Consider the following 19,641-nt stretch of genomic DNA (forward strand, 5'->3'; position numbering starts at 1 on the left):
AGGAACATCCAGCTCCCCCGTGGCACCTCTTGGCCCGCACCTTCTTTCCCAAGTGCCGTTTGCCCGCCTTTGGGAGTGTGCCCCTAGAGCTGAAAGTCCAGTGTGGCCAACACGCAGGAGGAGGGGGATCCAGGCATAGTCCAGATTTCCCTCCTCCCTTCCCCCCAGACAGCCCACTAGCTGGTTCCTCGTTTCCTTCAGGTCTTGGCTCAAACACCATTTCAGTGACGCCCTGAGCACCCATCCAGAATTTCAGATGCCACCCCCCCACACACCATTTCCCCCTCCTAGCTTTATTTTCTGTTATACCTGTTGGCCCACCACACACCTCACAGTGTGCTTACTTTTTGTATAAGTGTCTTCACCCGTCAGTGTGTAAGCTCCTGGGGGCAGGGGGACACAGGTCTTTGTCTACTCGTTCAGTTGCTGTGCCCACAGCACCTAGAACAGATCCCTGGGCAGAGCGTGGGTTCTCAGTTAACAACCTGTTGAATGAAGGAGGGAGGGAGTGAGTGAGTGCGTGAGTGAGTGAGTGAGTGAATGAATAGATGAAGAGAGGCCTTATTTTTATTTTCATGAGGAGGTAAAGGATAGGGGCTGGTCTCTCATGTGACTCAAGGCCCTCCCACCTGCCAAACCTTGGAATTCTTCCTCTTTTAGGTGCCGCACGAGTTGCAGGTCCCCGTAAATCCGGGATTTGACTCCAGACGCCCCCCCATTAGAGGTAAGCACCCCCATCCCACTTTTTAAAATGAAGAGTGAATAGGAAGGAGAAGAATCCCAGGGGGCCACCTCGGGGTGGGGCGCAAGGGGATCCCCACGCTCAAGTCTCTTTTCCTCACTCCCCCTCACACACGGGCGCGCGCGCACACGCGCGCACACAAAGCTGGCCCTGGGGCGGCGGGGGCGCCGCGTCAGGGTGCGGGCGCCTTCGCTGGACCCGCATTGCCCCCTAGTGCCGCGCGGAGTCAGGGCGCCGGGCTCCCCCGCCTGATGTCACCGGCGTGCAGTCAGCCCAGCGGAGGCTCATTGAAAGCAGACCCTCCTCGGCGCTGGCTGGGCGGAGGCGCCGCTGTCCGCAGACCCGCAGCGGGCCCGGCCGGGCCGAGCCGCGCCGGGCGCCCCCTGCCCGCGCCCCTCCTCCCGCGCTCCCTCGCGAGCCCGGCCGGCGCGCCTGACGTGGACCATTAACTTGGAGCTGCCGCCTGGTCCCCTCTCTCCTCCTCCTCCTCCTCCCTCTGACAGGCGAGCGGGCGGCGGTGCAGGAGGAGACGCGCGCGGCCGGGCCGGGCTGCTTGGGGAGATGACCCCTCGCCGGGAGGGCGCCTCTGGGAGGAAGACCACCACGGGGGAGGCAAAGTTTCAGGGCAGCTGAGGCGCCTTCCCCGCAGCCCTTCCAGCCCTGTCAGCCCCCTGGCTATGGAGGGCGGACTCTAAAATGAATCCCGACCTGGACACCGGCCACAACACATCAGCACCTGCCCACTGGGGAGAGTTGAAAAATGCCAACTTCACTGGCCCCAACCAGACCTCGAACAACTCCAGGCTGCCCCAGCTGGACGTCACCAGGGCCATCTCTGTGGGCCTGGTGCTGGGCGCCTTCATCCTCTTTGCCATCGTGGGCAACATCTTAGTCATCTTGTCTGTGGCCTGCAACCGCCACCTGCGGACACCCACCAACTACTTCATCGTCAACCTGGCCGTCGCCGACCTGCTGCTGAGCTTCACCGTGCTGCCCTTCTCGGCCGCCCTGGAGGTGCTGGGCTACTGGGCGCTGGGCCGCGTCTTCTGTGACATCTGGGCCGCCGCGGACGTGCTGTGCTGCACCGCCTCCATCCTGAGCCTGTGCGCCATCTCCATCGACCGCTACATCGGGGTGCGCCACTCCCTGCAGTACCCGGCGCTGGTCACCCGGAGGAAGGCCATCTTGGCGCTCCTCGGCGTCTGGGTCTTGTCCACGGTCATCTCCATCGGGCCTCTCCTTGGGTGGAAGGAGCCAGCGCCCAACGATGACAAGGAATGCGGGGTCACCGAAGAGCCCTTCTACGCCCTCTTCTCCTCGCTGGGCTCCTTCTACATCCCTCTGGCCGTCATCCTGGTCATGTACTGCCGCGTCTACATCGTTGCCAAGAGGACCACCAAGAACCTGGAGGCCGGGGTCATGAAAGAGATGTCCAATTCCAAGGAGCTGACCCTGAGGATCCACTCCAAGAACTTTCACGAGGACACCCTCAGCAGTGCCAGGGCCAAAGGCCACAACCCCAGGAGTTCCATAGCCGTCAAACTTTTTAAGTTCTCCAGGGAAAAGAAAGCAGCCAAGACCTTGGGCATAGTGGTCGGGATGTTCATCTTGTGTTGGCTACCCTTCTTCATCGCTCTGCCGCTTGGTAAGTCAGGGCCCTGGGCACTTTCTGATCTTGGCTTTACTGATGAGCTTGCTGTAAAGTTTTTTTGTGGGTTTTGTGTTTTTACACAGTCTGTGTGTGTGTGTATGTGTGTGTGTGTGGAGCCTGGAGAATACTGTTCATTCTATAAAGGCTCTGCAGATTGGGTATGCAGCTAAGACCCAGCTCAGGTGTTAGTGGAACACACTAAGGGACTCGTCACTCGAAATAGAACCACAGGAGGAAAAGCTGGTATGTGGAATGATTCATTCGGCAGCCTCAGTTTAATAATTAAAAAGGCCACTGGACTCGAACATCACACCAGCCTTATTTCAGTAGTAATCATGTGTCGGCTAAGGCAGCGTCACGAATGCAGCATACAAAGTAGTTTGTAGTTACCGCAGACGCGGCATTTGGGAAGGAGGGAGGCAGCCTGCACACGGAGAGGCAGCTTTCATTCAGCATTTCCAGGGCTCTTGCAGGGAGCCCACACTGCTCGAGAGCTTTGCAGAGGCTGCGTCTCCCTTCCTCCCTTCGCGGCTTGCCATCACCCCGGTGCACTCTTCCATTGTGAGTTAATAAGAGCATTTTACAACCCCACAGCCCCGAGGCGCCTTTAAGTTGTCTAAAGCCTGAGATTCGAAAGAGCAGGAAGATGACCTGAGGATCACACATTCTCACACCCAAAAATGCTCCTGACTCTCTGGTGATTTTGTGAAGTCACCAGAATTAAATTATATTTGCCCCTCACCTCCAGCTGCCAGACACCAAACCCTGCTAAAATGAAATTGAGTCCTTCCCCTCCTATAAAAACATGTCCATCTTCTTCTGTTTGATAGTCCTCCTGAGTTGTTCCAAAAGCTCCCCGATTGATTTCTTCTAAGGAAGAAGAGGTCTGGTTAAGAGGCAAACCTAGAGGGTAGTGTGACATGCCATCCACATGGCCTGGGAAGCACTTGTCCCCCCTCTGAGGCACTGGTCTGCTTTGATTTCTCCTCCTGGCTCTGGGGACGCTCCAGAAAAATGAATGGAGGGAGGCGATCACGACAGAGTCATGTGCCCGGGTACCGGGAGAGGTACCGGCGGCCGCATGCCGCGGACCACACACACCTGCAGTCGCACCAGCGGCTTGGGTAGAGCCCGACACAGCGGAACTCCTCAAGTAACTGAAATCCCGAAGACACACTGCTGCTTTCAAGAGAGAGAGACAAATGGAAAGAAAGCAAATTGATATCGGGAGTTTCCCTTTTAAAAAGATAAAGGAAAAAGGCTGTTTAACCTTCTCTCCACAGTGTCATTCCTAAGGCCGGCTAATGCCCATCAGAAGTGTTTTCGGTGTGTTAAGTAGACAGGGTTGGAAGGTCTGCCCTCCCCCACCCCCCACCCCCCGCCCCCCGCCAGGAGTGATCACATCTGACTGCAGAGACGCTTTCTTTTCTTTCCCAAGGTCCCGGGGTCCTTTTGCAGGCTTGTTGGGTTCAGGTGGGTGACATTCATACTGCGCTGGGCCATACAAAGGTTGTGATTGCATGTGGAAGTGATATAGCCACTTATTATTAGCTAAGTGACCTTGGGCAAGTGACCACTTCTCTGTGGGCTTCAGTTTCTGCATCTGCATAATAGGGCCAATTACGATTTGCTCCATGGGGTTCGCGCTAATACGTGCAAAGGACTTAGTACAGTGGCGCACTGCTGATGCTCAGGGAAAGTTAGCTGTAAGTACTACAAACCCAAGCCCAGCCAGCCCCTCAGCTGCAACTGTGTGTTTTCTCCTCCTCTACCCATGTGCCAACCCCACACCTGTTACTAAGGCTCAGGAGAGACCTGGGTCCTTCTTCCTTCTGCTCCTGCCCCCTGGCCTGCACAGGCTAGGGCCAGAGCATCCTCAGCAAGGAGCAGGCCCCAGCAGGAGGCACGGATGGGTCAAAAGTGCAGGCTCTCACTTAGGGGGCAAGGGAAACAGCTCCAGAAAGGAGACGAGGCTGCCGGCCTGTTGAAATGCTCCGGGGCTCAGGAGCAACCTGGTTGTCACGAGAGCTTTGCTATCAGGTAGACCTGTGACCTTAGGCTTGTCGCTTTACCTCTGTGGGCTTCGCATCCCGCTTCCAGGGAGCCGCAGGGTTGGACTAGACCAGGGCTCTCAAACTGCAATAAGTATCAGAATCATCTGTGGAACCTGATACACTTCCAGCTTCTTAGGCCTGACCCACAGAATCTGACTGAGTAGACCAGGTGGAGCCCAGGAGTCCATGCATTTAACCAGCCTACCAGGTGATTCTGAAGAGGCGGTCCACCGACCAGGCTTGGACAGCCACTGGTGGGCCAACCCCCTGGCCCCCTGCAGGCTCCAGCCTCCTGGAGGCCGCAGTTTTAAATGCTACAAAGCTTAGCCCTTCCGCAGCCCTGCTCTTGGTGGTGCAGGATGCTGTGGCCTCTCTCCGGGCCCTGCTCCTTAGGACCACCCTCAGTTTCTTCTCACTCACATTCTCTCCACTTTTTTCCCCTCTGCAGAGACCTTATCTCCCTCACATCTCAGGTCCTTGGCTTCCACGCCATCGAGAGTGGGACACTCTTGCCACCAGAGCTTGTTTCTCCTCTCCTTGCCGTGAAAGCATCCATGCCGTTGTCTCCCCGAGATGTCCCAGTGTGCCATCCCTGCCCCATCCCCGCCCACATCCTCCTCCCATGGAAACCCAGGCCTCAGCTGGTGAGGAACCTGGACTCCAGGCTTTGGGTTTGGGATGGACTCCGAGAGGTACCCGTGAGCTTCAAACAGTGAAGGTACCTAATTAACATGTTCTTGATATTCAGCAAGAGCATCCAAGCAAAACCAAGACGTGGGTTTCTACCTCTTCTGAGTTCAGATAACACCCAAATAAAAGTAGTGTGATGTAGAACAATAACCCCTTTGGAATCTGAAGAAGGTTCCAAATTCTGAATTTTCCATGAAAGGCTTTCCACTCATAAGGCGAGAAAGCAGATCTGGGGAGACAGTGGTCGGCAAACACAAATGCAGGTAGGAGTAACTTCCAACTGGTGACTTCCAGGGGCCAGATGGCAGGAGATTTCCATAGCTGTGTTTGTCTTCTCCGTGGGAGAGAAGGGTTGGGATTCCTCTTGGGAAGGAGGGCAAAGAGCCATGCCCCCTGCAGGGTCCTGGTCAGGGGCCCCATTTGTTTACCTTCCTCCCTTGTTTGTATTTTTGGGAGCAGGGTTGGGCTGCCTGCAGCGGGACCTCCCATCTCCTGCGGAGCCCTCCCCACCTGTACCACCCTCCCTAGCTCTTCCCCACCCTTTCCCTGAGGCCTCAGACCCAGTCGGGCCAGGGACCAGCTCTTACTCGGGAGCAGGGATGGACTCCACCAAACAAGGACCTCTTTATTCAGCCCCTGGAATCAGGCCACACAGGGACAGGGAATAATTGGAATATAATATAGCAGCATTTCTACCCATTGGGTCACGCGCAAGATGTCCGCGGAATCTCCGGCCGCCCGGCATTACAATGAAGGCCAGCTCCCACCCGCCGGGGAAGGCCTGGTCAGGGTCTCAGAAAGCGGCTGGTCTATTGAGGGAGGCACACTACACTGGGGAGAAGGATGGGGTGGGGGTGGGGGGGTTAGGGGATAGCAGGAAGCGCTGGGGAGCCAACTGGTCGCTGGGCTTAGTGCATTACTTAGAAAACTCTGGAACCTTGCCTTGCTCCAGATCTTTCTTCCATCTTTTCAAATGCTGAGAGGCACCAGGAAGCTATTATTGAACTAACTGCTTTCCCCTCCAAATAAATGAAGGTCAGTTTCAAAGAAACAGTTGTACTCTCTATATACTAGAACCAAGCAGGAATTCCTCTCACCATTGGTTTGTTTCTCCAGTCCTCTTGTTCACAGCGGGGCTGATGCATCCCCTCCTGCCACGAGACACAAGGGAGGGTGCGGGTCCCCGAGATGACTCAGGACAGAGCTGCCCCACAACCACACACTAATGCTCCAGCTCGGAGGTTTCAGAAAACAAGGATCTGAGTCGCTCACAAGGAAAGTCACTAGTTTGAATGAGAAGAAATTTTTACACATAGGGAATCCTTCCTGGAAGAGGGAAATCCTACTGAAGAAATATATATTTGATCCTTAATGAAATCATGAAGACTTCCTAAAGCATCTACTGTGTGCCAGGCACTATATTAATTACTGGGCTGTTGGGCCAAAGTCAAACATGGCTCCCGCCTGCAGGAGTCCCACAGCCTAGTGAGACGTTATTATCATGGAGCACATCCTGTAAGCCAGACATTCTGTTAGGCCCTCCACAGACATCATCTCATTAATCCTCACAGCTGCACTGACAGCACAGAGTAATTGCTCCATGTCTACAGGTACACATACAGAAGCTCAGAGAAGTTATCTTCTGGCTCAAGGTCGCACAGTAAGGGACTGACAGCACCAAGAGTTGAATCCAGGTCTGTCAGAACAGGCACCAGCCTGCTCTATTGCACCCAGGAGATGTCTGGTCCCAAGCTGCTCTCATTGCAAATGCTCTCCAGGAACCCCAGAGCCACCTTGCCAAAAGGTGGTTATGGTACTTCTGTTACAAACCCCTACCTTTCCACTCACCCCTGAGAAAAAGATGCACATACAAAGTGTCAGGGAAGTTCATCCAACATTCCAGCCTAGGGCTGGATTTTCTCCACACCTCCTGCACGGCGTGGGATGTGGGTCTCTCAAGGTTGGGCCTTTTACCATTCACTCACTCCCTCATTACACTGAATGAGTATGTATTTATAGCATGCCTACTATGTTCAGGCATGTGCTAGACATGTAGTGATGAGCAAAACAGCCATGTTCCATGTTCTCATAGGATTTAGCTTTAGTGGGAAACACAGATAATTTGAAAAGCCCATGCACACAAACGTGAATGCAAATGTGATAAGTGACTTGAAGAAAGGAGGTGAGATGCTATTAGAAGTCTATAGCGAGAATCAGAGTGTCATAGGGGTCCCTGAGTGGAATTTAGGGAGAATCCTGAACAGTTTGGAGGAGCTCACTCCGTGAAGGCAGCGGGTAGAAGAAGAAGGTCTAGGCAGAAGGCAGGGCACACGTGCAGGGCCTGAGGCAGGAGCTGGCAGGAAGCTAGCAGAGCCTGGAGAACAGAGGGAGGCAGGTGCAATTCCAGACTGGAGGTGTGTTCAGAGGCCAGGCCGTGCCTGGCCAAATTTAGTTTTATCTTAAGTTGCATTGGCCACTACTGAAGGGTTCAAAGCTGGCAAGAGATAGGATCTGAATTATGTCTTTGAAAGACAACTTAGGCTCCCACATGGAATGCAGACCAGAGATGGGGCAGTTAGAAGGCCACAGTCCCAATGACAGCTAGTGGCTGGTTAGACCAAGCTGATGGCTGTGGAGATGGGGAGAAGTGGACCAATTCCAGGGCTTGGGGTTGGGTTGGTTATGATGCAGGAGGGTTAGTGAGAGCAAGAAACGTGTCTGGGATGACTCAGAGGTTTCCGGATGATGAAGGTGCCCTTTGTTGAGATGGGGAAGATAGGAAAGGGGGTGGCATGAAACACACAGCCAAGAGAACTCCTCCCAGGATCTTCTTCGGACCCCATTCATGAAGGCTTGTAAGACACCACCCTAGGAATGATCTGCCAGACATTCTTATGAGTTGAGTGGTCAGAATGTCCTAACCCCAAAGCCAGAGAGCCATGATCAACAGCTAACCTAGCTGCTCATCAGCAACATGAGGGCTTGGACCACCCCCTGCAGACCTATTCTATCAGTGTCTCCTGATGGGGTTGTGAATCTTGATTTTTAACAAGTTTCTGCAGGTGGCTTTCATGCAGCCAGCACAGATAGCACCAGTCCTCCCCATGCCCAGGAACCCCTAAATCAGCACCCCACGGAGAGCCCAGAAAGCTTGATGAAGCCTCCCCTGGCACAGCCAGAAGCATCCCACCCTGCCCAGCCCCTTGGACCAGTGCACATCGTGGAAGGCAGGACGGCCGGCAGGGCAGAAGGAGAATTCTTTCAGCTAGAGCCTCCCTGGAGGAGGGAGGGAGGGAGGGAGGGAGGGAGGGGAGTGAGCACTGTGGCGGCAGCACCTTCGATGTAGCAGGTGCACTGCTCAACCCTGAATATGCTGCACTGCCCATAATTCTCGCAGCCGCTCTGCAGAGCAAGCATCGCCACCCCCGTGTTAGTAGGTGAGGGAACAAGAGTTCAGAGAGGTTTGGTAACTTGCCCAAGGTCACACAGCTAATAAATGTCAAAGCCCGTTCGACTCCACTTCTGGCACCCATTACACGTTCATTATATCATTCCTTTTGTAATTATAGTGCTTCTCAAACATTTTTCTGATGTCTGGTGCCACGGGTGGTAAAATTTTTACTGCTCATGACAAAATGAGAAAAAGTAGAAAAGTTCTGTGTTTTTCCAAATGTATTTAATATAAAATGACTGTTTTTTTTTTTATTCTAAAGACTATGTCCTTTCTATTTTGGGACACTGAAATAGCACTTTTTAATAGAATCATGCTTTTTTTGATGGAGTGATGGTAATAAGTAAGTGGTGATGGTCAGTGTGTGTGTGTGTTTCATGTCTTACTTGCAAAATAAGAAGTTGGTAAATCTATGTACCGTCCAGAAAAACATTTTTTGAAATCTCACCGTGAGAAATGTCTAAAGCCTTGGAACCATGAGAGACACTGTGGCGGCCAGGCGCAGTAACCGTTTGTGGGAAGGAGCAGTGAGGGAGGGAGGGACGGGCCGGAAAGCAGAAAAGAAAGGAGGGAATGGGTCAGTGCTAGCCTCAGCCTTGCGTCGAGAGGCAGAGTGCGGGGGCAGAGGGTGGGGGCAGAGGGTGGGGGCAGAGGGTGGGGAGGGGAAAGGCGATCCTGGAGGGCCTTGCCTGTCGGGTACAGCAGGACGAGGGCCCTTTGTGGAGGCGCCTTGTCCTGCTGGGGCAAAACAGGCCACAGCAAGGCCGTGGCAGCAAGTGTAGCTGCGGTGACATCACAGATGGGCCTATTAAGATCTGTAATGCAGGAGATGCCTTTACCTGAGTATGTGTGTGGCTCATGACAATAACTGGTGGCCTCCAGGCCACGCTGGGAAATTGCTTTCTCCCATGTCTGCGGGGTGTCGCTGCAGTCCCGTGCTCCCTGAGGACGTGTGACCATAACCATGCCAATAGCTATCATTTATTAGGTCTGGCCGTGTGCCAGGCTCGCTGTGCCGCACCAGGCTGCAAGTGCGCCCTGCGCGTTCTGTCCTGCACTCCTCTCCAGAGGCTTGCAGAGGGGACACTACCCTTTCCCCCGTTTAACTGATGAGGAAACTGACACTCAGGGAGACTGTGGGATTTGCCTCAGGTCACCCAGCTGATTAGCGACAGGACCTGGATTATCTCTAGGCAAGCAGATAATGCTAAACAGTGCATCACTAGGAATACCCTCTGTGTGGGCCCCTGAGCTCCTTTATGGAAACGAGAGCCTGTTCTGAGAGGGAAAAGGACGGGTGAGGGGCTGCCTGTGGTCAGCAGCCAAGAGGCGCACTGTCCTGGTGAGCACATACAGAATATAGAAGTAAGTGGGTCTTCCTTCCCCTAGCAAGGAAGGTCAAAATGTCCCTTTTGTTATGGGCACTCCAGACTTTTTTCAGCTTCACAACTTATTCTTGGCCATGTCACATAGCATTTTTAAGATTTTTATGAAATTTGGGAAACCATCAAATGTGGAAGACTGTTTCACAGTTTAGGTTCTGACTGCGTGCATTGCAGACCTTCATTCACCTCCACCCCCACTCCGTGAGGTCCCAGCACAGCAGGACTCACTCCTGCGAGGGACCAGTCTCCGGTCCTGCCTCTCATGTCACAGGTCCAGGGGAGTCGGCATTGTGGACAAGAGACTATTTCTAGAAGCTGTTTTTCCACTTTGCCCTAACTCTGGCTGGTGATAACCTAGTTATACAGAAAGAAAAACCTGCGAATCACATATGTGTATTCAACAGAACTGAAAATGTCTCTTATCTCTCAGCTAGTTCCCCAAAATGCCCACGACCCTACACTAACCCCACATGAGGGAAAGTCTGACAGGGGGAGAAGGTCAGAGCAGAAGTAGACAGTGGCCCCAACCAATTGCAGTAATAGATCTTACTTTTGAAAACTTTACAAAAGCATACAGTTATGAGAAAATAGTGCCGGGTTCCCTCCCAGGGTCCTGGAGGGCCCCTGAAGGGAGACTGAGTAGGTGCCCCTCGTCCACACCCAGACGCCCCAGGGATGGCTCTCTGCGGCAGCCTCGTGACTGGTGGGCTGCCCTGTCTCCTCTCCAGAGTGGGGCCTTCGCATAAGCAGTGGCCACATCCTGCCACCTGACGTGCGTGGTCACGAAAGCTGAAGGGAGGAGTGAGTGCGCAGCACAGTGAGTTCAGAATCAGGAGCATACTCTCACTCAGATAAATTTGCTGTTTCACGAACACACCTTGTATTTTCCTGCCCCTGCGCCTTTGTTCCTCCTGTCCCCTGTGTCAGGGACTCGCGTCCTGTGCCCTCCGAACGCCCCAATCCTGCCACCCATCAGCACCCAGTCCTGTGGACGCCGCTCTCAAGGTCCCACCCGGTCCCCACGCCCTTTCCGGTGAGCCCTCTAGGTGTACCATATGGCACCAGCCACACTTGTCCATGGGGACCAGGACTGATGGGGACACTTTTAACAAAGGAAACTGGCTGCAAACCTCTGGGGGACAGGATCCAGCTTTGACACGTCTTGTTGTCCCCCAGCCCGGAGATGAGTACCCAGATGACTCCCCGTAAACACGGCCGTTGAGGCTGTGATTCAGGGTGAGCCTGACTTCTGAACCTCCCGATGGCCCATCAAATAGGGATTAGTGTTTCCCCCATTTGGCAGGTCAGGAAATGGGCTCAGAGGGGGTGAGTGACTAGTCCCGCTCCCCGCAGTCACCACCAGCACAGGGGAAGGAGCCCGAGGAGGGAGGAGAGGGAAGCTGGCACCCTCAGCCGCAGCAGTCCTGGGGAGATTAATCATGGGAGAACGGAGTGAGCATCGATTTACAGAGAAAAGATGCAACTTTCACATGTGCATTTTCTGTGGGAAATAGGAGTTACTGTCGATGTGGGTTTGACGTTTTTAAATCTTCAGTTAATTTACCCCAGTTACGTGAGTGAGCGACTGAGCCGAGATCTGAATCCGAGGCTGGCTGACCCTATGTACTTGGCGAATGAGTAGATGAAGGAATGGATCCGTTTCAGCACAAGGCAAATGTTGTGATCGGAATGATGAGTGTCTCAGGAATGGAGGGGAGATAGAAAGAAGGGTGGGCTGAGCAAGGTTGAGGGGAGGAGGAGGAGGAGGGGAGCTCTGTCTGAAGGACTTGTAAGGCTGGAGCGGCTGCAGGGGAGGGCATCTTGCCCGGCCTCCTGGCGTGACAGAGCGTGAGTCAGCCCAGGGCGCCGTCCTCGCTGGCAGGCTTGTGTTCTCAGGACTCTGGCAACCGCACACTCGTGACCACACCTACCCCGGCACATCTGAGCCCCCTTTGGACACTCAAGTGCCCCTCTCTGATGGGAGCACACAAATCGGTCTATAAAAGTTGCACCAAGGAGCAGTTCAGACCAAAATGTTCAGAAACGGAATGTCCTCGCGCATGCGAGTGGACTGTCCCTCACAGAGCCCCGTTCAGCTTTTGTCGTAAGATAGGCCCACAGCGACGCGTTCCCCCGGAGCTGGGGTGCTTCACACGCTTGGCTTCCGCACGCTTTTTGAAATTCTTCTTTAAGATAGAGTTTCCTGTCAGGCTAACACGCATCGCTCCGAGGCTGAGCTCAGCACCCTGGCCCGGCCCCAGAAAGAGGTTAAAATGGGACCAAGGGCAAGTCGGGCTCACTGTCATTCACAGGCATGGGCCCCAGGCGCCTCAGCACCAGCACGGGGCTGGGCAGGGAGCCATGGAGGCAGCTGGTGGGGCGGCGGGGTGGGAGGGGGGAGGTTCCACCAACTGGGACAAAAAAATTACATCTCCAATTTATATATTCAGGCCATAAATCGCCCCCTGGCATCGAGAGAAAGTGATAGGGCCCCTCTTTCTGCTGGCAGGCACACTGTCCCAGCGTCCGTTTGTGACTTCTTGTCCCCAACCCTCCAGAATTTATCTTAACACGAGGGTTCCGTGAGCCCCTGTGGCAATCCGGTGAAGCCCCTTTGCACAGTAGACACGTAAAAGAAGAGGCATAGGATTTCAAAGAAAACCAGTTAGGTCAAAATAGTTATTATAATGTTGAAAGAGCAAATTTATTATAATAGAGTAAAACAGTGTTCTTCGTTACTAACACATTAAATAAACAAGATCTAGCAGCAAATCAAATAAACAACTTCTGTAATTTTGAAGTAGTGACAAGTGGAAATATTTCAAGATATCTGCAATAAATGTAATGTGATAGCATAAATCTGATTTCTTTTGGTGAAAAATTCTGCTAACTGTGGCTCGTTGCCTACATTCCTGTTGAAGGAAATGCTAATTTACAGCCAAAGGTTAGTTTTTTGTTTATTTGTTTTATTAAAGGTAATTTTTCCCATCCAAGTTTATGGTCCCCCAGAATAACAACCCTGCCTCCCAACATAATAAAGATCTACTTCAGGCAATGAGGTTTTTTACCTTTTTTGTTTCCAAAAATATAGTCTTAAGACCACAGGGAACTAGGACTATACCGTTGTGCTTTGTAACAATTCTGCATGACTACTCGTAGCAATTGTAGTTTCTTTATTAGAAAATAGTGCATAGACTTATTTACGAGTCCTACAGAAGGGAAAAAAGCAATGAAAAATCTCCTCTGCCCCCACAGACCCCAGATTCACCGCCACTCTGCATCCTTGTTTTTTTTCCTCCAGAAGCAACACTCATCAGATTGCTTGTTTACAGAAATACCCTATTCATCTGTAAACACAAAGGCAAGAATGCGTGTGTATTTGAGTGTGTGTGTATGAAATGTGTGTATTCCCACACTGTTTATTTTTACAAATGGTAATTTATAGACAATTTACACTCAACAGCGTATCTTGGGCGTAGTTCTATGTCAGAATGTTTACAGTTGCTGCTTTCCTTTTTGTGGCCATAGAGTAATCCATTTTATGGACTACTCTGTTTTACTTAGCAGCTTTTCAATTCATTGGCACTTAAGCTATTTTTAACCTTTTACTATCATACACAGCGTTGCAACGAATACTTTTGTGTATCTATCTGTGCCCACATATTCAGGACACATTCAAAAAATGGAAGCACTGGGGCAAGAAATATTGAATATTTTAGGGTTAACCTAATTATGTGCAATTTTACTAAATAAGGAATTTAAAATACAGTAAAATGTAAAGTTGTGTTAAAACACATGGGTTAGCCCTGGCCAGGTAGCTCAGTTGGCTAGAGTGTTGTCCCAATACGTCAAGGTTATGGATTCGATCCCCAGTCAGGACACATACAAAAAGCAACCAATGAGTGCATGAATAAGTGGAACAACAAAATGATCTTTCTCCCTCTCCCTCTCTCTCTCTTTCTCTTCCTCTCTCTCTCTCTCTCTCTCTCTCTCTCTGTCTCCCCCCCCCCCCACACACACACACCCTTTCTCTCCCTTCCTCTCTCTCAAATCAATAAATAAAACACACAGGTCAAATCTGTGTATACTAAGCTATCGTTTAGGTGGGTCATTCATGATATTTACATTTAAAAAGTAAGGCATAGAGTAATATGTAATCAATCTCATTCTTAAAAGCTACTAACTTAGTCACCTCAGGCGGTAAAATGGAGTGAGCAGGAGTAGATTAACTTTTTCTATATATTTCTGTATTATTTCACATTTTATTTGTGATTAAGACAATATAATACACTATAAATTGAGTTTTGATAAAGTTATAATGGGAACTGTTACATTTTTATGATTTTAGGAGAAAAATCTTTTTTCAAAAAAGAAAAAGATTACTGTCTTTAGTCAGTTCTAATCTTGACACACATTAATCTAATTTTACTTGATTAACACACACACACACATCTCCTGCTGTTTGATCACCAGCTCTAGAACACTTAAAAATTCCTTTGACCACTTCTGCTGCTGCATATAGAGCTGCCCACCCCCCCCCCAGTTCAAAAGCATGTTGTTTGTTGATTTTTGTTTTCATTTTAAGGAGGAGCTCTTTTTAAAAAATATTTTATTTATTTATTTTTAGAGAGAAGGGAAGGAAAGAGAGAAAGAGAAAGATCAGTGTGTGGTTGCCTCTCGAACACCCCCTACTGGGAACCTGGCCTGCAACCCAGGCATGTGCCCTGACTGGGATTCGAACCAGTAATCCTTTGGTTCACAGGCTCATGCTCAATTCACTGAGCTACACCAGCCAGGGCTGATTTTTGGTTTTATTTTTTTTAATGAGAAAATTACTCTATCTTGGTAGCAAAAAAATAATTTTCACACAACAGCAAGATATAAAAAAGAAAGGAAAAGTCACCTATAATCCTACTCTCTGTATAACCATGTCTAATATTTTCCTGTGGAACTTCCCAGAATTTTCCGTGTGTATGAGTGTGTGTGTGTGTGTGTGTGTGTGTGTACACAGGTAGGATCATCTAGTGCTTTTATCACTAGATGATAAAAGATGATGAACATCATCTTTTTGTTCATCATCTTCTGAAAAAAAGATCATCTTTTGAACATCATCTTCTGAAAAAAAGATGACCATCAAGCGTGGATTTCTTGACATTTCCATAAATCTGAATTTTTTCATTTTCATTTATTTTTCACATCTTCTTAATGCTGCATCACACTCCATAATAGAAGGCATCATGATGTACTTAACCAGACCGCTTATGACAACCCACTGTGTAAATCAGTGAGACATACACAAAGCACAGAGTGTCACAGCCACAAGGCCGAGTGTGCAGTGAAAAGAATGTCCCTCTCACTTCGCTGGCCCCCAGCTGTCCCTTTCACGCCCACTGTGCGACGGTTACTGTTCCCAGTTTCTTTCATATCCTTTCAGAGCTCTTCTCTGCACACATAAATATATCTACGTGTTCTTCTTTCATGGCCATAACGCACTGTAAACACTATTCTGCACCTTGCTTTTTTCACTGAATAATATATCTTGGCAATCTTTTAACTTCAATGTAAATAGAGCCACCTCATTCTTTTTAGTAGCTGCATAGTATTCCATTGTGAGTCTTTTAATAGACCTGTTTTGAAAGGTGTTTATGTCATTTCAAATTGTTTGTTATCACAAACAATACAGCAGTAAACATTCTTGTGAATACCTCATTATTTTCCATATTATCTGTAACATAAAATTCTGGAAATGGACTATTCTGAGTTCATGTTTTCACTTTCATAAATATTGCCAGAGTGTCCTCCGTAGAGAGTTACATTTCCATAGTGAGCATGCGCGAGAGCCCACACGTTCACCAACAGCATGGTTCCCAACTCTGGAGTCTTCTCCAACTGGGCGGGTGAAATGTTTGGGAATGAGGCGAAGCATCTTTCTGTATGTGTAAGCTAAACTCTCCCCTCGTGATACACATGTATCCTGAGTTTTCAGCTGTGACAAACATTCTTATACACACAATTTTCATCTTTTGTGCACCCGACCTTTAGGATCTCGTAGGATAAAGTCCACTCTGCATGGCCAGATCAAGAGGTAGACTCGTGTGAAAGGCCTCAGACACACACTGTCAATAAGCCGGTGGGAAAGGTGTAGCGGTCTGCACTTTGGTAGGTGTGTGTCGGGAAAGCTGAAGGGACAGCCTTTTATACTGGTAGCTCCTCACTGGCTGAGGCCCGAGAAGGTTCTGCATCTGGGGGACACGTCAGCTTCCCTTCAGAGGTGACAAGGTGGCTCGAAAACTTCAACTCCTTCCAACTGATTTGGTGTCAGCTTCCCAAGTTCAAGGCTAGCAAGCTGCCCTCTTGGAACACAACGCCCTGTCCATCAGGGGAGCCAGGGCAGGCGGCAGCCTTGGAATGTGTGTACTTTCCCCGGGTCTGAGAACAAAAAGCAGTCACCCACGGTGTGTAAACGGATTTGATCTTTCTCGGGGCTGCCAGGCCCACCACAGTCGGCATCAGTGGTTCAAGGCTCCGGGCCTGACTTCCCGATTCACACCCATAACAAAAGAAAAGAAAACAATGGGAAACGATCGACTGCGCAGCTTTCGGAGGGTGAGATCATCAGGAAGGATTCCTCTGGGCACGCAGGCTTGCCCCGCCCCACCGTGGGGGCTGTGTGGAGGGAACGCAGTGGACCGCCTATATTTAGACAAGGGCACAGCAAATGCCCCACCTTTTACTTGCAAGATTCGGGTTGGCTCCGGAAGATGCCAGCCCCACGAATTAAAAGTTGAGGTGAGCGCCATTCAAGAAGCAAGGAGATGGCCAGTGGAGCAGATTCTGCCAGGAAGGGAGGCTTTTTGAGAGGCGGTGAATGGGCCCCAGTCGGCCAGGGGAATAATCTAATCCTGACCTTGAACGGCTGCTCTGGAAAGAAAAGCAGAGTTATTTTCAGACTGTACTAAATCTAGAGGTGTTGGCACCAACATCTGGGACAAGACAGGAGTGGGTGAACTTTGACCGACTGCCACAGGGTCTGGGGATCAAGTCCATGTTAAACCGGGGCCTGGGATCAACCAGGGATTCTCAGAACCTGACCAGGACGGCCTCCTCTGCCCCCTGCCTCTGTCACTGCCGTCCCACCCCCACCCAGTGAAGAGGGCTGGCCTCTTCCTGGGACATCCTCGTTAGCCCTGCAGGAGCCCTGTGTGAGTGGCAGCTTCAAGCACTGGAAAGCACAGGGACTCGGAAAGCAGACGAATGCTGGTCTGGAGTCCCGGCTCTGCGGCCCGCCTCTCCAAGCCTCAGTTGGTTTGTCTGTAAACTGCAGGTGAAATCGTCTGCTCTCAGGACTGTAGTGAGGAGTAAATAAGTAAATGGCTGAAAAGGACTCAGCCAGTGCCAAATCCTAGTAAATATTTCATAAACATCAGCTGTTAATATGAGAAGCCTCTAACATACTATCGACTCCGGAGGAGGTGTTTAATAAGTATCTGTTACATCATCGTGATTATGACTAATTCTATGAACAGGCTCTGTCTTTTGGGGGAAACAAAAATGCGGCCAATTGCTTCTCATTAAGAGGTTACGACATCCCTTTCTTAAGAAAGACAGAAAGAATTAAAAACTAAGTAAATCGAGTGCTGAGTGTGATGGCCACGTGCTCGGAAAGCATCAGAAGACTTCCACCTACATTTCTGCTCGTGTTTCCCCTTCTGAAAATTGTTTTGGTATTTAATTACAAGATATCCGTTATCCCAAAAACAACAACAACAGCAGAAATTTAAGAGATATCCAAGATTCCTCTACCCAGATTTAACAAATGTTAACATGTTATTGAATTTGCTACATACTCTCTTTTCTTCCAAGAAGTGAAATGCTACAAATACATCAAAAGCCCCCACTCCCGTTCCCATTCATTTCTCCCCTTCGCAGGGGCAGCCACGAGGATGCGTGGGATTAAATGGACTTTCTTCTCTACACGTTCCTTCTCTGCACCTTCTTAAACATGTTCTCCCAGAGGCAAGGAGACGAGTGGTCAAGACTGGAACTCTGGATTGTGTCTGTCCTGAGTTCACATTCTGCTCCTGCTTCTTTACTAGCTGTGTGTTCTCCGGCAAATTGCCCGACCTCTCTGTTCCTCCTTTTCCCCCCCTCTACAAATAACACTTCCCCTGGGCCATTGTGAGGACCAAGTAAGATTACTCAGGTAAAGCAATGGTTCTCAACCAAGTGTGATTTCTCTCCCAGCCCCCCAGGGGACATTTGGCAATGTCAGGGGACGTTTTCGATGGTCACAACTGGGGTGTGCTCCTGGCATCTAGGGGGAGAGGCCAGGGACGGAGCTGAGTGTCCCTCAGGGCTCAGGACAGCCCCCATGACGGAGAGTTGTCTGGCCCAGGATGTCAACAGTGCCAAAGTAGAGCAACCCTCGCACAAAGCACGCGGTCACTATTTCTTTAGGGCTCAGAAAAACTGTTCCATAAACACAGTAACAAAATGATTATTTTTATTTATAACGTGTCATGCCAGACACTTTCACATACACTATCTCACTACTGCCCAGTGGTTATCTCTTCCTTGTTAAAAAAAAAAAAAGAAAGAAAGAAAAAGGCAAGCACTGTTGCTTCTGCACGTCTGAGAACATCTACCCCAGTCATTAGGTCAGTGCTAAGTGTATTTAAAATGTAGAATCTCAGGCTAATAGGTTAACTGGAAGTTGTTACTCAGAGCCTAACCCTCCTGGCGCCCCGTGAAGAACCAATTGTATCAGCACTTTCAGTCACAAAATGGGTTCGTTTAAACCACAAATATGCCTTCCACCTAAGCAGGCCCAGAGGCTGGCATGGCAAAATATAAATAAGGCACCATAATTAAGTGGACATTTTTGGCCCCTGTTTGCAAGAACTGGCTCTCAAAGGCTCAAGAAACCACAGGGGCGGGGTGGGGACTGAGGGAGAGGAAAGGGCCCAACGCCCTGCCTCTCCGAGCCACCTGGGCTCCACGGGATCTGCCCACGGCTGTCCCCGGGCCACAGCCTCTGCCTGTGTGTCTTTGAAGCCGACTGCACCTCTCCATCACCTGTTCTCACCTGTAAACCAGTTATATTAATACATTTATACTAAGATTATTTAGAGAATGAAATGGGGTAATCCTAAGATTATTCAGCCCAATGCCTGGTGCATACATAGCAGAAACGAGTTAACTCTTCTTGGTTTTTTCCCATCTTCTTCTACACATCAACTGTCAAAGCCACTCAGTTCAGGACTGATTCTCTTGAAGTCTCCTTTGTTGGCCATAATATTAGCTAAGAAGATGAGTTAGTCCGCACCAAGGTGTTAACTCACCATCACGGTTTTCTGTGTTTGCCTTCAGAATGCCATCAGCATTTCAACCGGGGGCCCTCAGTCCCCAGAACTGTGTGGGCTGGGAGTGATGGAAGGCGGGAATGTCAGGGAGCATGGTCGGCTGTTGGGGGGGGCCTTTCCGCACGCATCCTTCGAGTCGCTCTAGTACACCTCCGGCGGCCGGGAGTCCCGGGGAAATGGGAAACGAGATTTTGAAATGTATATACGCCTTCAGGTTTGCACCTGGCTTTGAAGAGGGAAAAAATGAATGATAGGCATTTGAATATCAGGATAGTTGGGAATGATGCAAAATAGAAGTGAAATCAA

General features: G+C 50.2%; 1 protein-coding gene across 1 annotated transcript in view; it reads left to right on the forward strand.

The window, feature by feature from the left end:
• The first annotated feature begins 590 nt into the window (after positions 1–590).
• The window catches only part of ADRA1B (adrenoceptor alpha 1B), a 39,156-nt gene continuing 20,105 nt past the window's right edge, over positions 591–19,641 (forward strand). The window contains exon 1 of the mRNA XM_028527857.2: positions 591–2,387. Coding sequence (XP_028383658.1) covers positions 1,439–2,387 — 949 coding nt within the window. The 5' untranslated portion in view covers positions 591–1,438. The remainder of the gene's footprint in view (positions 2,388–19,641) is intronic.

This window comes from Phyllostomus discolor, chromosome 13 (genome assembly GCF_004126475.2).
Source record: "Phyllostomus discolor isolate MPI-MPIP mPhyDis1 chromosome 13, mPhyDis1.pri.v3, whole genome shotgun sequence".
Taxonomy (NCBI): domain Eukaryota; kingdom Metazoa; phylum Chordata; class Mammalia; order Chiroptera; family Phyllostomidae; genus Phyllostomus; species Phyllostomus discolor.